This window comes from Macaca fascicularis, chromosome 6, assembly GCF_037993035.2.
Source record: "Macaca fascicularis isolate 582-1 chromosome 6, T2T-MFA8v1.1".
Lineage (NCBI taxonomy): Eukaryota > Metazoa > Chordata > Mammalia > Primates > Cercopithecidae > Macaca > Macaca fascicularis.
In genome coordinates this window covers 156900564-156919135 of record NC_088380.1, presented here as the reverse complement: position 1 = coordinate 156919135, position 18572 = coordinate 156900564, and the positions used below count along the sequence as shown (strand labels likewise).

Here is an 18572-nt window from a genome sequence, read left to right as displayed (position 1 = left end):
CATGAAAATAGTAATCTAGAGCTATTACACAGTTTAAATAAGACATTATAAGTAAAGCACTTAGCACACAATGCCTATGGTGCAATGAAGGCTCTATGAATGATAGTTTTGATATATAAACAAGTATCTGCACTGCTTAAAGTTATCCGTCTTTAATTCTCAGTGGCTTCTGGGTACAAGGTAATTTTATATACCAGTCAGAGGCTTCCAGGAACAATGTTCTGAAATACTCATTAAAAATAGGTCTTTCTCAAGCAGGTCTCTCTTCAATGGAGCTCCTCCCTGATCCTTTTTGCCAAGGCAGCATAAATCACTCCCCTCTTTGTGTTCTCTGAGTGCACCCCTTGACTGCAGAATACATCATTTGATAGCTGCTAAACCACTGCCCTCCCCGCTTCAGTAAGGGTGGAATTCTGCTTATTTACTGATTCCCAACCACCATGATGCCTGAGACACACACAAGATACTGATTCATATCTGATGGACACATTATACATGGTTCTGTAGAAGTTAAATGCTTAATGCTATAGTCTGGATGTTTACCCTCTCCAAATCTCACGCTGAAACGTGAACCCAACATTGGAGGCAGGTCCTAAAGGGAGATATTTGGGTCAGGGGGACAGATCCCTCATGAGTAGATTAACGTGGGGCAGGGGCAAGGGAGGTGGTGAATGAGTTTTGCCTCCTCTTTCTGTATGTGATCTCTGTGCATGCCGGCTCCCCTTGCCTTCCTCCACGAGTGGAAGCAGTCTGAGGCCCTCATCAGAAAAAGATGTTGGTGCTATGCTTCTTGTATAGACTGCCATATTATGAGCCACATAAACTTCTTTTCTTTATAAATTGCCTAGCCTCAGGTATTCTTTTACAGCAACACAAAACAGACTAGGACACTTAATAACAAGGAGCTTTTTATTAACTCTGCATACCTATGACAATTTTCGTTTGTAATAGTTTGGTTATCTTTCTCTCCCACTAGACTGTAAGCTTCTCAAGGAAAAGGGCCACGTCCTATTCATCTCTGAAAGCCTGGCCCATAGCAGGCATTCAATATATGCTGGCTGAGAGAATTAATTAATTAATGGCTACAGAAGAGCTGACTAACAGTAGAATGAGCTGCCCCGAGAGGCTGTGTGTTCTCAGTCATGACTATGAAACCATAGCTGGAGACCACTTGGCAGGAATACTGTCCTGTGACTCTAGCCAGAGATGAAGAACAGAAAGGACTGAAGACCATTCCAGCTCAGAGATGTGAAAACATTTGGCCACCAGGGGACTCCAAATGACAACACACAAGAAGGTACCTGTGGTTCTCACCAGTGCTTTATTTTGTGGAAAGCAATAATTACATTGTATTTCTCCAAACTTTAGGAGATTGGAAAGTGATGGAGGGTCTGCAGAGGTGAGTCCTGGGGGTGGGCAGCTCTCAGTTAACCAAATACAGAGGGATATAAGTTTTAAGAGTGGGATCTGAAATTGGCAAGAGGTCCCTAGATAATTTCCTATGTCACTTGAAAAGTTAAGTCACTTCATCATCCTAGATCTAGAGAGTAACATCCACTTCCACTGCAAACCGCACAAATAGCTAAAATGAACTGGAAGAAGAAAGGAATGCTCAGAGCTTCTACCTACACAGAACTCAATTCTATCTCCTAATTACAGATAGACACACTTTGTATATATAAGCTCCAGGGTTAGAAGGTGCAGGAAAAATAGACATACCTGGCCTAGGAGAGATTGTGGTCTCATAGGGAGTTAAGAAAAGCAGTCAATATGGGGTGTGATCAGTGCTATGGCAAGAGGAGCACATTAAAACTCATTGAAAATCTGGGAAGAAAGCTTACTTCCAGCAGTAGGCATCCAGTGGAGCAAGAGAATCTGATGAAAGCTACGGACCCATTTTGCATGAAATTTCAGGGATTTATAAACTCCTTGAAGCTCAATTCTCAGTCTTCTCTAAGGCTCCTGGCTCTGACAGTAAAATGCCCAGATCTAATCTACCTTGCCCACCTTATTTTACCAATGGAGAAACAAAGGTCCGGAGAGGGAAGCTTCCAACTCAGGGTCACTCCCAGCCCCAGTGTTTTTCCCACCAAGTCATTAGTGCCCACATACTTTGGTTCCACTTTCCTTTCTCACATTTTCACTCACACTTATCCGTAAGTATGGCATGCCTTCCCCTTCCATCTAAAACCTGCCTGTCTTTCAAGGTCCAGACTTGATCTGGAGTGACCAGGCTCCATCTCAGGTCCTGACCTGTTTGTTCTATGTGCAATCCCTTCTTTCCCCAAGGCAGATCAGTGACATTTCTCTTCTTACCCTTATTTTAGTCATTCCATTTGCTGCCTCAAGTGCAATTGTTTTCTGTTCACTTTAAAAAACTCATACGGAAATTCTGAGGACCTCTGAAAATGCCCGTTTTTCCTGGTAATAGTAATAATAGCAGCCCTAAGGAGCCAAGTGGAATGTATTTTACTATCCAAGTAGTTTGGCCCAACTTGAGAGAGGAGGTTTGCCTAGACTGCTAGAAATAAAGCTTTGATTAGCTAAAAGCTTTCCAAGGAACCTGAGAAAGCAGTGGTGCCCTAATCTACAAAGTTTTAGCTTTGGCATTCTCTATTTACCAAAACAGTAAATCAACTTACAGGTCTAGTATCAGGCCTCAGAGGTAAGAGGATGCAACCCTTTCATCCCTCTCCTTTGACTCCTACTTAAGGCCTGTGCTATATCATTCTCTTCAGTGAATGAACTCTTGGTTCTCAGAGATCAAGGTACCTAATCAACCCCTTCACCCTGGCAATGGGGACAAGGAGGCTCAGAGAAAAGGCGGCACTTGCTCAGGTTCAGAACCCACAATCTGGTTCCAGTTTGGATGCTCTAACTACCACCATGTACTTTAAAAATCCTCTTATTTCTACTAAGACAGGTTCACTAACAGAGCCCAGAACAGGCCAGGGGATGTGTTTGGGGAAAGAACTCACGATAGCCTTGGTGTTTTTCTCAGTCCGGTCTTTGGCAAGGTTAAAACCACAGCTGGGACAAATCCGAGGTTTGTGCCTGTTGGTGTAGACATAGCTACAAGAGGGATTCTTGCACTTTCCCCGGCCTCTTGATGTAGCCAGGCCCAAATCCTAAAAAGTAAGACCAATGTTCAATTCTACAAAAATTAAGTTAAACCTGGGCAGAGCCTAGAACCAGAATGAGCAGCTGCCAGTAAATCAGAGAAGAGAGTGGCAACTGCAAACCAGATTCAGCCTAACTTCAAGAGCCTTAACCTTTTTTCTGCAGTTAACCCTTTTACTTTTAATATAGGCTGTAAATTTTTGGCAAATCCAGTCCAGTCCTTCCCTATCTGTGAAACAAGAGAGTAGACTCTCAATGGTAAGAAACTCAAATGCCTTCAGGGTCCAGGCAGTTGGTGGAGTGAAGCAGGTCTGTTTAAACAAAGAGGGCTAGAGACTGGTGAACTAAAGAGATTCAAGTCCTGCCTGAAGACAAACTGTGACTTATGGACTATTAAAGCTTAAAGCTCTAGCATCTAAGCTCCTATGACAAGTTACTAACTAATCAGCAGAAGGGAGGGTCTACTTAGGGGTAGTTCCCCCTAAATGGTAAATCTAGTTGCCTCTGTAGCCAAACGGAATGGAGAGTAAAGGCATGGAGAAGGGAGTGATTATGTTCAGGTCACGGGAAAAAGAAATCTGAGCACATTTCCAGGATAAGAGACACATTCTCCTTAGGGATCCGGTCAGACCAGACATTAACCCATCATACCGTGCTGTCTTGTTTGCTACTGAATCCCCAGCACAGAGCTTGGCACGGAATATGTGCTCAATAAATATTTTTTGAACAAATGAATGACCCTTTCTGAACCTGTTTGCCATTATGAGGCCAGAATTTTTAAAAATCTAGCGGTTCTCTCAAAATCTGTTCATCTTAATCAAATCAGCTCGAGAAACTGCCAAAAGACATCTGGCTGGTTGATACTTTAAGCATCAACAGAATTAGAGAATATTGAGAGTGATAGATGCCCCAAAGATGTCCAAACCAATGCAGCATTTTACAGACAGTGAAACTGAGGACCACAGAAGGAAAGAATCTTGCCCAGGGGCATGCGGCATGCTAGCAGCAGAGCCAGAACTCCTTTTGGACCAGGTCTCTCAGCTGTCTAGCATTTATTTCCCTGCTCTATGCTGCCTGCCCTACAAAAGGGTGATCCCAATGTCACACATTTGTCCATTAGGATGTTAATATGTGTTATGTTAAAAAATAAAGAGAAAACCCCTGTGGGAAACACTAGGCTAAACAAAATAAGTTGCTTTACTAAAGTACTTCTCTATTTTACTTTAAGATAGCAGTGTTGAACTGGACTCTGTTTTAGGGAGAAAAAGGCAATGTCGCCTACACGTAACTGTGGAACACCCTTTCTAAGCTAAAAGGTTCCAAGACTGCTAAATGTTAAATCTGGACGGGATTCTCATCTCTGGCAGCTCTCAATAAAAACACACTAATCTCAGCTGTCCTACACTTTATAAATCTCACCTGGAAAGAGACCAAAACAACCCAGCAGATTTATCCAGTAGCTATCATTTGCATCACGGACGGGATCTTCAGCATTAACAATCTATACCTGACGCTGTTCTCCCTCCCAGCTACAACCACCCTCTCCCCGAGCCTCCTACTGACCTTCAACCACAAAATCAAAACAACCTCCATGTCAACCCACCACCACCTAGCTGCATACTTACCAATGTCACAGTGCAGCTGTACTTATATGGAGGAAACATATCGGGCTTGACCTCCACAACTTTCACCTGAGAAGTCCTGTTGGATGGGCCACTTGGTAGCTGTGGATCAGAACAAATTGTTTAGTGCTTTTGAACCTTAGCCAAACTCCTGAGGTCCCATGTCCTGAAACAACTTGAGGGAATGCTTTCCCAGGGAATTTGTAGAGCTATTCTCCAAATGAGCCCTCTGGACTGCCAGCTGGCAGTCACCAGTCCACCAAAGGCTGAGTGTCATGTTCAAGTCCAGGGCTTGCCACAGGCTTCTGTGCAGTTTCTAATACCAGGTTTTAGAAACACCATGAATCAGATTTGCAACTACTACTGAGTTATAAAAGCACATAATAGCTTTTATACATACAAATACACGGTTGAACAACTTTGCATAGAAAGATGTCTGAAAGATTATTCACTAAAATGTCACAGGGTAAGAGGACAATCATGGTTGTTTCTCCCTCTTTACCACTATCTACAAAATTTTCTTTTTTTTTTTTGTAGCAATGTGGGTCTCACTATGTTGCCCAGGCTGGCCTTGAACTGCTGGACTAAAGCAATCCTCCCACTTCAGCCTCCCAAAGTGCTGGGATTAGAGGCATGAGCCTCAAATGTTTTATAAGGAATGTATATTTTACTTATATAGCTAAAAAGAGAAAAGATAAAGCAAACAAAATTAAAATTATTCTATAATAATGAATTTAAGTTGATTTTCAGAGTATTTCATGTACCTGTTTACTGGTTTCAGACTAGTAAAAGAGTTTGTGGCTTTTAACAAATACCCAATGTCACCAATCAAAAGGAAACTATTTACAGAGAAGACAGGGGTTGACCCAAGTAACAGAGTGTACATGAAGGAATCTAGGGGCTGGAAATCTACAAAACTACCGACACTAACCAGATACCTTCCTTCTACACCGCAAGATCACACATACACCCAGAGCTGCCATATCTGTGTGGAAAATAAAATAATTCTCAAAGTAAAAGTAAAAGTAAAAGCCAGTTGATATTCCTGTCAGGGCAAATGTAAAACTGTTAAAGAAAGGAAGTTAACTGACAAAGAACACATGACAAGGAAGACAGCAGACCCGTTTTCCTATTCCAACCTGGTCCATGACACAGTTTGCAAACTACAGGCCACAATCCAATGAGGAGTCATAACATTAATTTAATGGGTTGAAACCAGCATTTTGCAAATACGAATGAGAAAAAAAGTGACTGCATATAGTAAGGGCATTAAACCTTTAGTATATATGTTTACTAGGCAGTAATATAAAAATATGCCTGTTACTGAGAGTCATGATCAAAAGCTTGAAAAATGCTAGCTAAGGACATTTTGATAGATCCTTTTATAGCTCACAAGTATGACGATCTGGTATTCACGCACATGGGTGAGATGTGCCTCCCTCAAACCTCATTATAATGTCAGCACATTACCCATTTGACATGGAAAAAAAAACCTTGATAATTATTCTAGCTACATACAGCTAAAAACAAACAAACAAACAAACCCCACTAATCCATGGAATCTGGACACCCAGAAAATTTTTAATATCTGTATCACTAAATGAAGCGAAAATATAAGCCACAAACTAGTATGTGGAGTAAGAGCCAAGTTTCTGATTTTTAAAAAATTGTAAAAAATAAATTTAAAAAATTTATTTAAAAAATTGTAAAAAAAAATTGTAAAAAAATAAAATTGTAAAAAAAAAATTGTAAAAAACAAATTCAGGAAAAGACCTGAAAGCATATCAGACGGTCATTCTGGGTGGCAGGATCTTAAGGGACTTTTCTTTCTCCTTTACCTGAATTTTCTTTATTTTCTACAATCATGCATTCATTTTTAAAAGGAAGCTAAAGAGACATGACAACTAAATGTTAATATCTGATCCTAGACTGGATCTTAGACTGGAGAAAAAGATGCCATGTAAAGGAACTGTCCTAGAATGGGAGAGGCTTTAAAAATATACAATAAAATAAAAAAGACACTGGGTGAGGTGGCTAATGCCTGTAATCCCAGTACTTCGGGAGGCCAAGAAGGGAGAATCGTTTAAGGCCAGGAGTTTTGAGATCAGCCTGGGCAATACAGCAAGAGACCCCATCTCTACAAAAAAAAACATTTAAAAATTAGCTTGGTATGATGGTGCCTGCCTGTGCACCCAGCTACTCAGGAGGCTGAGTCGGGAGGATTCCTTGAGCCTAGCAGTTCGAGGCAGAAGTGAGCTATGATTGCACTACTGCACTCCGGCCTGGGCAACACAGCAAGACCTTGTTTCTGGGGGGGGGGGGGATATATATATATATATATAAATAAAAAATTGGGTCTGTGAAAAGAAAATAAATCGTGGGGCCCCCACATCACTAAGCTAAAGGGAAAAGTCAAGCTGGGAACTGCTTAGGGTCAACCTGCCTCCCATTCTATTCAAAGTCACCCTCTGCTCACTGAGATAAATGCATATCTGACTGCCTCCTTTGGAGAGGCTAATCAGAAATTCAGAAGGATGTGACCACTTGTCTTTTATCTACCTACGACCTAGAAGCCCCCTCCCTGCTTTGAGTCTTCCTGCCTTTGCTTCGAGTTGTCCTGCCTTTCCAGACTGAATCAATGTTCATCTTGTGTATGTTGATTGATGTCTCCCTAGAATGTATAAAACCAAACTGCTATGACTACCTTGGGCAGATGTCATCAGGACCTCCCGAGGGTGTGTCCCAGGTGCATGTCCTCAATTTTAGCAAAATAAGCTTTCTAAATGAACTGAGACCTGTCTCAGATTTTCAGGGCTCACAGGTCAAACTGACGCAATTTGGAATATGAATGGGAAAGTAAAGGTATGCATCAATGTTTCAGTAAAAGAATATCCCTATTCTAGGCTGGACATGGTGGCTCACGCCTGTAATCCCAGCACTTTAGGAGGCTGAGGTGCGTGGATCACTTGAGGTCAGGAGTCCAGGGCCAGCCCGGCCAACATGGTGAAACCCCATCTCTACCAACAATACAAAAGTTAGCTGGGCATGGTGGTGTGCTCCTGAAATCCCAGCTACTCAGGAGAGGCTGAGGCAGCAAAATCACTTGAACCCAGGAGGTGGAGGCTGCAGTGAGCTAAGATTGTGCCACTGCACTCCAGCCTAGGTGACAGAGCAAGACCCCGCCACCACAAAAAAAAAAAAAAAAAAAAAAAAAAAAAAAATCCCTATTCTTATGAAATACACAAACAAGCATAAAGGCATAACTTACCCTATAATGTGTATTTTACACACATGCACGTGTACACACCCACACATGGCGGGGGGAACACACATGAACAAAAAAGATAAAGCAAAATGGGCTAACACATTAACAATAGGTCACTCTAGGTAAAGAGTATATGGGTGTTCTCTGTACTATTTTTATTTTTGCGACTTTTTTCTGTTATAAATTATTTCTAAGTAAAAGGTTTAAAAACATGTATTCACTTTATAAAAAGAAATTACTTAAAAAATAGATAAATCATTCATGTTAACCTCCTCCCAGAGGTCTGCCAACGTGTAAGAATTGGGATCTGCTTTTACCTATAGTTTTGATACATTAAATGGCAGCAGCCAGACCCTCAAACAGCTCCCACTCCGGAAAATGGGTCTTACCTTCACCTCACCAGGGCCAGATGGCTGTTGAATGGGCTGGCCCAGCTGCTTCAGTGTGCTTGGCTTCAGACCACAAGTCCTCACAGAAGGAGTCTTATCTGAGAGAAACACGAGCCAAACTGGTGACTTCAGTGCATTCAGAGTCTCCCCAAGTCTCTATGTCCATTCTCAACCCCCTACTCCTGTCCCTTTCCCATCAGACAGCCCCTCCATCCCAGGTATGCCCCAGCCCTTACCACTCAGGGAAAAGGCCTGCCTGGCCCTGGGCAGTCCCATGCTGCTGCCTCGCCCCACATTAACTGGGGCTGGCAAAATCGCTCTCATGGGTCTTGCTGCAGCCAGTAATGAGGGCTTGCCCCGTGCTCTGCCTTTAAGCTCTGGAGCTCTGGACCCAGGGGTAAGCAGGTCAACTCTGAAATGAATAAGAAGAGAAATCTGGAAATTCGGGAACAAAGGGAAGAAAACCAAAGTGCAATCTCTATATAGTGCTTTATTAGAGGATAGTATTGGGGTTCAGCTATCAAGCTTTAGACAGATTGAATTCAAATTCAACCACTAAATAGCTGTGCGGCCCGGGGCAAGTAATTTCATTCTTCTGTTAACTTCCAGTTTCTAACATGTAAAATGGAACGGTAATTACCTATACGTTATGGAGTCACTGCGAAGACAAAGAAGTGTAAAACAATGTCTATAGCAAGTAATGCCAATCGCTATTATAGCTATAACATTTAATCTACCTCTAGTTAGAGCACATACTTATGACAGCAGCTTAGAGACCCTAGAGAACAGAGTCCATGTTTGCTTCATCTTTGCAGCACCAATGTTGAGCACAGGGCCTGCACTGCAGAAGGCCTCAATAAACACTTGCTAAAGTGATTTACATGTCTTAAACAAAAGTTCTAAAGTGCATAGGTTCACCCTTTAAATATACAAAACCATCGCCAAAGTATATTGCCACATTATTTTTTAAAAAAAAAAGCAAGATGGGGCCAGGCGCAGTAGCTCACGCCTGTAATCCCAGCACTTTGGGAGGCCGAGGTGGGCAGATCACAAGGTCAGGAGATCAAGACCATCCTGGCTAACAAGGTGAAACCCTGTCTCTACTAAAAATACAAAAAATTAGCCGGGCGTGGTGGCAGGCGCCTGTAGTCCCAGCTACTCAGAAGGCTGAGGCAGGAGAATGGTGTGAACCCAGGAGGCAGAGCTTGCAGTGAAATGAGATGGCACCACTGCACTCCAGCCTGGGCGACAGAGCGAGATTCCATTCCAAAAAAAAAGCAAGATGTATTTGGGAGGCCAAGGCAGGTGGATCACCTGAGCCCAGGAGTTCGAGACCAGTCTGCGCAACATGGCAAAACCCCATCTCTACAAAAAAAATACAAAAATTAGCCAGGTGTGGTAGTGCGTGCCTGTAGTCCCAGCTACTCGAGAGGCTGAGATGGGAAGATCGACTGAGCCCGGGAGGGTGAGGCTTCAGGGAGCTGTGTTCGCGCCACTGCACTCCAGCCTCAATGATGAAGTGAGACCCTGTCTCAAACAATAAAAATAAACATAAAAATAAAAAATAAGATGTAGAAGTATGTTGTGCTATGATTTGTGTTTAAAAAAAAAAAGTAGGAAAAATATATATACATGCACACATACATATTTGTATACAAGGCATACAAGGCATTCTTATTTTTCCAGGAAAAGCCAGCCAAAGTTAAAAGTGGAATTGGCTTCTGGTGTCCACTGTGGGCACAACTGTTACCAGTTGAGAACCACTGATACAAATAAGGGTCTTCAGTTACAAGAACACAACTTCCTCAGGGAAGGGATATACGCAGAATCAATTAAGGAGGAAAAGGGGAGAAAAAGATAGTGACTTCCTCCAACTTACAAGGTACTCGGTTGCATGTTTTATACACAATCTTCAGTTTGTACAGTCAGCCTGTGAGGAAGAGATTTTCTAATACCCAACTCAAGATTTTTCAGAGGAGAGAACTGAGGTCAACAGACATGAAGTGACAACGCCCAAGGTCAAACAGAAGCCAGAAACAGTTGGAACCAGTACTGAGTTCTCTGACCATCAGGCCAGAACTCTTTCTACAGGATGCTTTAATAAAGCTTCTCTTTCCAAATCCAGTATCCAGGACTGGTAACTCACAGTTTTAATACTGCCCAGAGCCTGTGCCAGCAAGACTCTAAACTGCTTTAGGGAGACTGATAAGAAGAGATGTGTAAGTAATCTGACAGCAGTACATGGATAGCAGAGTCCAAGGGGAAGGGACAATCTTTATATATCTCTAGGCCTTGGTTTCTGTATCTCTAAAACAGGAACCACTGCCTGGGCTCTGCTGCCTCTCTAAGGCATGCTGTAAGGACATGGGATAAAACAAACATGGGGCATTTCCAAAGCTGTTATTTTAAATACAACTCTATATTATACAAACACACTGACTTACCCTGTAGGTTTTTTAGGAGCAGGGAGTAGACTGGAGGTGCTTGTCCCCTCAGATGGTGTTGGTATGTCTGCTCCAGGACTGTCATTGTCAGCTGTCCCCAGAGTGACCTCAGGCTGCACACCACTTCTGACGACTGGTGTCTTAGTGACTGCTGTACCACGGTTCCCAGGAGCTTCCTTAACCAAAACATGGGCATCGGAGATGATCACTTCCTCCCACTCACTCTCCTCACCTACTTCTCTGGGAGGAGCTACATTCAGGAGCTGGCTTACAGCTTCCGAATTCTCCAGAGTCAGTTTGGAGGCATTTTCCTTAGAGGAATTTTGCTCAGTGGTGACAGGTTGCTGATTTCTTTTCACCACAGAGCCTTTGGAAGAGACACCAGAAGCCAATTCCACTTTTACTTTGGCTGGCTTTTCCTAGAAAAATAAGAATACCTTGTATACATAAGGCATTTTACAGTTGATGACATTCACAAACATTCTCTCATTTGATCATTTTTTTTTTTTTTTGAGACTGAGTCTCGCTCTGTCACCCGAGCTGGAGTGCAGTGGCCGGATCTCAGCTCACTGCAAGCTCCGCCTCCCGGGTTTACGCCATTCTCCTGCCTCAGCTTCCCGAGTAGCTGGGACTACAGGCGCCCGCCACCTCGCCCGGCTAGTTTTTTGTATTTTTTAGTAGAGACGGGGTTTCACCGTGTTAGCCAGGATGGTCTCGATCTCCTGACCTCGTGATCCGCCCGTCTCGGCCTCCCAAAGTGCTGGGATTACAGGCTTGAGCCACCGCGCCCAGCCCATTTGATCATTTTAATAACATATGGGCGACAAATAAGGAAACTAAGGTCCATGAAACGAAGAAGTTAACTTAAGGTCTCAAGTGTAAAACTAGCCTGAATCTAAGTCTTCTGGCTACAGGCTCCTTTCACTATAGTATTAAACGCCTTCATCTGAATAAAGCTATTCATCTTCTAATGAATTCTTATTGAAAAGCCTCTCCAGGTTTCATCAACCAAATGTCGGCATTTTTTAGTTTTACATTTAGTTTGACATTATTCAAAGCCTACTTCTCTGTGTCTAGAAAGAGGGTGACATACTGCCATACAGGAACTAAAAGTCCTAAGTTGTTCACCTTGGTGGTCCTTTTATGAGATTCAGTTAATCCCAGTGTGGCCACAACCTCATGTGGACAGATTCAAATTTTCTCACCTCCTTTGGGAAAAATTCTATTTTTTGTTCCAGATTCTTTAAGGTGAGTCTTAAGAATGACTTACACATATGTCACATACTTTGCACTGGATCAAATTAACTCATGCATTATTATCTGCTATAAATACTCAAACTCACTAAAAATGGCAGCCGCTATTTTAGCTAGACCTGGTTTTAAAAAGCCCTTGGTGTCTCAGCTTGTATCCAATTAGCACTGCAGTGGAAATAACAGTATTACATACACACCCGCACACTTTAAAAAAATGTTTTTAAATAGTGGTTGTCTCTGGAATAGGTTTCAGAAAGGTTTTCTACCCACCATGCACATCGTGAAGGGCACTGTAAACTAGGAAACATAAAGGCTAGGTTCTATCAAGCTTAGCTCCACTCCTAATTAGTTATGTGGTGTAAGGCAAGCTTCAATTGAATCCTCATTCCCCCTTATGAAATAGCAAAGGGTTGGGCTCTCAGTGTTTGTCAACAGGAGCCAGACAGCATTTTGGGTGACCTAATTATTCAGCGTGGAGGACCTCCCTGCACATTACAGAAGTTTAGTGTCTGTGCCAATGTCATTAAATTTCAATATGATTTATCTCCCAGTAGCTTACTACCCCCAAACCCCTCAACATTTCTAAAGCCATCTGCACACTGCACTTCTAGTTCAGAACCAGTAACAGCCAGGCGCCATGGCTTATGCCTGTGATCCTAAGTCTTTGGGAAACTGAGGCAAGAGGATCGCCTGAGCCCAGGAGTTCAAGACCAGTTTGGGAAACATGGCAAGACCACATCTCTACAAAAAAAAAAAAAAAAATTAGCCAGGCATGGTGGTATGCAGCCTGTGTTCCTGTTTTCCCAGCTACTAGAGAGGCTGAGGTGGCAGGATCACTTGACCCCAGGAGGCTGAGGCTGCAGTGAGCTGTATTCATGCCTGGATGACAGAGCAAGACCCTGTCCCTGTCTGGGAAAAAAAAAAAAAGAAGAGCCAGTAACAGGTGACCTCTTAAGAGCTCTTTGGTAAAGCATTCTCAGATTCTAAAAGAGTGAGTTAACATGACGAGAAATTCCAAGTCAAGTGCACAGAGTTTATTTACTGCAGGAGAGAGAAAATTTAGCAGAAAAACAGGAGACTAAACTCATTTCTTGAGATAAGATCTTTGAGCAAACACTGCCTACTAAGTAGGCTATTTTAGACAAAAATCACTGCAGAAAGATTGGGTAATTTAAGCAACCTGAGCAAAACAACTCTACCTGGTGATCTCACATTTCATTAACTCAGCCTACTCATATTAGATGTTACTTTCAAAATTTAAGGTAAATAAAACAGGCTGCAGGCTCAGAGAGACCTCAGTTGCTGCCATTGGAAAGCCTTAAGAATGAAGCCTTGAGCTAAACAGCCTTATATACTATCTTTTGTTTTATTCAATTCATTGAGAACTATGCCACATATTTCTTGGGCTAACTTTAGCCAGTATGATCTCTAGAACAATACAACAAAAGGCGAGTCATTTCCTGCCTGGCACAAACACACTTGGAGCTTTTAGAGACAAATTATACTTGCTGCTTCAAAAATCAGAATTCAAGAAATTTTATTAATAGATCAAGGGTGTCCAATTTTGGCTTCCCTGGGCCACACTGGAAGAATTGTCTTGAGTCACACATAAAATACACTAACAATAGCTGATGAGTTTAAAAAAATAAAAATAAAATAATCACACACACAAAAATATCGTAATGTTTTGCTCTTTGAGGAAGACACAGTCGTAGGTGGTGCAGAGCTGCGGTCCGCCCGCTCCTGCCCGCTCCTGCTCCTGACTCACCGCTGTTCTCTCTCGCCAAGGAACAAGTCGGTCAGGAAGCCCGCTGCAGCCAAGGCTTTTAAAGATACCGGAAAAACACTCATGGAGCTGGAGGTGGCAATTCACCGAATTCAAATCATTCTAACGAGCTGCAACAAAAAATCCCTGGAGAAGATGTGTGCTGACTTGATCAGAGGAGCAAAGGAAAATAATCTCAGTGAAAGGATCAGTTCGAATGCCTACCAAGACTTTGAGAATCACTACAAGAAAAATTTGTGGTCAAGGTTCTAAGACACAGGAATGTTTCCATAGGAGAATCCACAAACAACTAATTGACTTGCACAGTCCTTCTGAAATTAAGCAGATTACTTCCATCAGTACTGAGCCAGGAGTTGAGATGGAAGTCACCACTACAGATGCTTAAGTCAACTATTTTAATACATTGATTACCAGTTGTTAAAAAACAAAAAATCTCAATGTTTTAAGATAGTTTATGCATTTGTGTTGGGCTTCATTCAAAGCCATCCTGGGCCATGGATTGGACAAGCTTGTCTTACATTCTGCAGCTAAACAGCATAGCAATGCCTGAGAAGTGTGGTTTAGTGGAAAAGGCAATGGGATAATTAGCTGCGTGAATTTAGTAAGTCGCTTTTCTAAAATCTATTTTTCCTCAGCTGGAAACTCAAAAGAGTTGAAGTAGTTGATAAAGTCAATTTTATTTCTAAAATTCTAAGTGCATTGATGGTAAAATGTTACCTATCTTCTCTCACTTATTCTGTTTCTATAAGCTTTAGAGATCACAGTATCTACTCTTTACATGTTAATTCTTGCAAAATACATTGGCAAATTCTGACTTAGCAAGTCAAGATGGGGGGAAGGTAGCTAAGAAAAAAATTGTTTTCATGCCATCAGCTTGATCTTAGTAAGAGAACCACGGCTCTAAAGTTTTTTGGGCTGGGCACCGTGGCTCACACATGTAATCCCAACACTTTGTGAGGCCAAGGCAGGTGGATCACTTGAGGCCAGGAGTTCGACACCAGCCTGGCCAACATGGTGAAACCCCATTTTTACTAAAAATACAAAAAAACCTAGCTGGCTGTGGTGGCACATGCTTGTAATCCCAGCTACTCGGGAGGCTGAGGCATAAGGATCACTTGAACCTGGGAGGTGGAAGCTTCAGTGAGCTGAGATCGTGCCATCCAGCCTGGGCAATACAGCAAGACTCTATCTTCAAAAAAAACCAGAAACAAAAACAGTTATTTCAGTTAAAGCCAGGTATGATGGTATGATGTCATATGCGTACAGTACCAGCTACTCAGGAAGCTGAGGCAGGAGGATCACTTGAGACCAGGAATTCGAAATGGGCCTAGGCAACATAGCAAGAGACTCTGTCTCAAAAAAAACAAGAGTTATTTCAATCAAAGTGTAAAGAAACCATACATACAAGAGATGAAAAAGCCAAAGTAAAAATAGCCTGCAGGAGGGACAAGCCCATAACGATCACTGACAGTCTTTCATGCACACGTGCAGGAAATATGGTCATTTAAGAGACCTGCTTTGCATTGGTCAAGAAAGGCCAAGGAAAATTCTGACTACTATCCAGTTCAATCTCCCTACTACAGCTAGAGAACTGCCTTTTTGGGGAATACAGTGGGAATACACTGATGGCTTCACAGAAGCACATCAGAGAAGATGGCACAAGAGCTTTACAAAACCTCCTGTGAGATATTAGCACTAGGTCCTTCCTGACCCTAGAAGTGATAACATGAAGAGCAATAGTAGGGCTAATAATTACATTGATGTCTATCATGATGATAGCAGGGCATTCACTGAAGATCTAATATATACCAGAAACTGTGCCATTTAGTCTATATGGATAATCTTATGTGACCCTGCTAACATCCCTAATGAAGTAGGTACTAACTTCTATTTACAGATGAGACAAAACTTAAATCCAGAACAGATATAGAATGTCTTGACCAAGATTACATAGTTAAAAACCATGGGAAGTAGGGGTCTGAACTGAGGTAGCTAACTCCAGAATTGTGTTCTCAATTATCCTGTTCTGTCTCCTGGAATTGGTGCTACCCTGAACTTAGCCAGAAGCGAAAACACTCATCCAGAGGGCAAAAGTCACCATCCCAGTATTTCTCAAAGAGATGTGAAAATTGCCCTGGAGAAATTTAAGGTATGCTGCTATAAGGTTTTTCTACACATATATAAGTTTGGACCATGCTGAGTTAAACATGTGATAATCACAATCCCAACCTAAGCAATTTTCACTAAAATAATGTCCTCTCTTTCCTTTTCTACCCACCCAAATTCTGTTGATTCTTCAAGACTCTCTCTCTTCTATAAAACCTTCCCTGTCTGTCCCAGGCCTTATAAATGTCTCTCCTCTCTGAACTAGGTGAGAATTTACTGCCTATTCCATCCATTTTAGCCCTTAAAATGTATAGTTTCATATAAAAAATGTAGCAAGTATGTATGTTTTATCTGGTGCGCACCAAGCATACACAGGTGACAGCATGTTAAACACAACTTCAAAAGGGCACAGCTGTGATGCTCATTTATTTCTTGAGTGTCTTCTATGGGCAAAGACTGTGGGGGATACCAAGGTCATTAAGGAACTCACAATATGACATAAACAGAAACACTGTTAACTGGCGACGAGTGTTAAATAAAAATGTTAAAGACACAGATATAGACATTTATATATATAGATAAGGGGATGACAGAAATAAGTAAATAAACATGGTGTAGTAGTTCATGGAAATTATGAAACAGGCAATATTTCTGAAGAATATTTAAAGGCATGATATGTTAAATTTAAAAAAGTAAAATATTATAGTATTGGAGATATCCACGAAAAAATAGAAAGAAAAAAAGGGAAAACAGTGGCTCACAGTGCTGTAATCCCAGCACTTTCGGAGGCCAAGACAGGAGACAGTTTCAGGCCAGAGCAACAGAGCAAGATCCCATCTCTATTGGAAAAAGAAAAAAAGAAAGGAAAGAAGAAGAAAAAAACAGATTCAGAACTTATTCACAGAAAAAAAGACTGGAACGAAGTACACCAAAATGTTAATAATGGCTTTTCTTTGGATGGTATATGAGTTTGGATAACAATTTATTTTTCTTGTGTTTTTTAAACAAACTAAATATAATGGAAATGATTTACTTGTATAGTCAGACAGTAAAAACAAATGTTAACTTTTTAAAAATCACCTGTTCCTAATGGCAAACAGAAAGCCTACTCTGTGAGGCTTCCAAAGCAGCAACAGCCAATGTACCTTACCTTTGGAATCCACTTCCCTCCTAGGAAGTTACCACAGGTAGGGCACTTAGGTGGCTTGTGCCTGGTGACATATGTAAAGGAGCACCCTGGGCTGGTGCATGTCCCATGGCCCCGGCGGGTATATGTAGTGGTCTGTAAATAAAGAGTACATCAGAATCAACAGAACAATCCAACCTCTCTCGGACTCAGATGACCACTATAACCACAGCCAACACCAGGAGGTCACGAGCTTATGGAAGGATAACCAATTCATAATCCTACCATAAAAGGTCAGTGTTGGAAAGGTACTACAACACAACAAATTCACTTTTTAGAAATGGAGAAACTAAGTTCAAATGGGGAAAGACAATTGCCCAACGTTACAATTAGGTACCAGAAGAATGAAGAAAGTGATAGTTGCTATGCATTGAGCTAGGCACCACACAGTGCTAAACACTTTATCAATATGTCATTTAATACTCTCAGCAATCGTATTAAGTATGTATTATTACTACTGAGGTTTAAATGCTTTGCTTCATATCATCAATCAAGGGCAGAGCTAGACCTAGAATCCAGATTTCTCTATTCTTGGTCCAACATTCCTTCTATGCATCCAGCTGCACCCTCTGGCTCTAAATACTTCAAAGAATTTGCTTCATCTTCATTCTTCAGACAACCAAGGACCTGGGATTCAGAATAAAAGTAGATCCATGGTCACTGAAAAAATAAGGGCAATTCAGGGTATAAGCCAGGCCCTATCCTTTGATACTCAACAGAATGTAGTTATTTGCATATTAATATATATAGCCACTGGCTCTTATCATCTCCACCGATCTCCCTTTGAGCAAAATGTATTACAATGGGTTATTATATTTCAGCTACAAATAGAAATGACTTATTCATTAGTCATGCTTCACTTCTAGATTAAGGCTGGAAAAAAAAACCCATTTCTGTCAGATTTGTTCTGTCACATATGAATGTTTACTCAGCTATTAATCCCAGCTTACCTAGCCCAGTCGAAAAGCAAAAAACTCCCTTGGGGAACACTAAACTACCATTAGCTACCTCTGCAAGGAAGCCTAAGGAAAAAGCAATTATGACAGTGGTATTAAGTCAAGGATGAGTGTGAAGTCGTATGGCACCAAAAGAGAGAAAGACCAGGATTTGGGTTCCAATTTTGCCACTAATACACTGAATGACCTGGTGGTAAGGGACCTTAACTCTTGGGCCCTGAGTTTCTTCCTCTGTAAAATCACCTGTTTTTCCTATTTCATAGGCGTGTCTTGCTGAGAAAGTGACATAAGGAATGAGAAAACATTCATTTAGATTCTACATGCTTGTGAGAGACTATTAATACTAGAATATAAAACATCTCTGATCCTTTCTCAGGTTGTGGCCAATGTATAATTCTCATTCTGAACACCTCAAGAAAGCAGAGTAAAAATTTAAGATAAGTC

General features: G+C 41.6%; 1 protein-coding gene, 1 non-coding gene and 1 pseudogene across 15 annotated transcripts in view; 2 read left to right on the top strand and 1 right to left on the bottom strand.

The window, feature by feature from the left end:
- The window catches only part of HMGXB3 (HMG-box containing 3), a 52681-nt gene that overhangs the window by 17415 nt on the left and 16694 nt on the right, over positions 1-18572 (bottom strand). For 7 of the 14 annotated variants that reach the window (XM_015452125.4, XM_073994575.1, XM_045394390.3 and 4 more), the window contains 6 exons: positions 17137-17268; positions 10841-11259; positions 8633-8808; positions 8397-8494; positions 4746-4844; positions 2979-3128 (listed from right to left, as the gene is read on the bottom strand). In XM_015452125.4, coding sequence (XP_015307611.3) covers positions 2979-3128; positions 4746-4844; positions 8397-8494; positions 8633-8808; positions 10841-11259; positions 17137-17268 — 1074 coding nt within the window. The remainder of the gene's footprint in view (positions 1-2978; positions 3129-4745; positions 4845-8396; positions 8495-8632; positions 8809-10840; positions 11260-17136; positions 17269-18572) is intronic. The other 7 variants (XM_073994578.1, XM_073994574.1, XM_005558234.5 and 4 more) reach the window with 3 other exon arrangements.
- Positions 6119-6222, top strand: LOC123574303 (small nucleolar RNA U13). Its single transcript, XR_006699185.2, has one exon. It is a non-coding gene; the product is annotated as a small nucleolar RNA U13 (small nucleolar RNA).
- On the top strand, positions 13777-14636 carry LOC135971203 (small ribosomal subunit protein uS10-like; annotated as a pseudogene).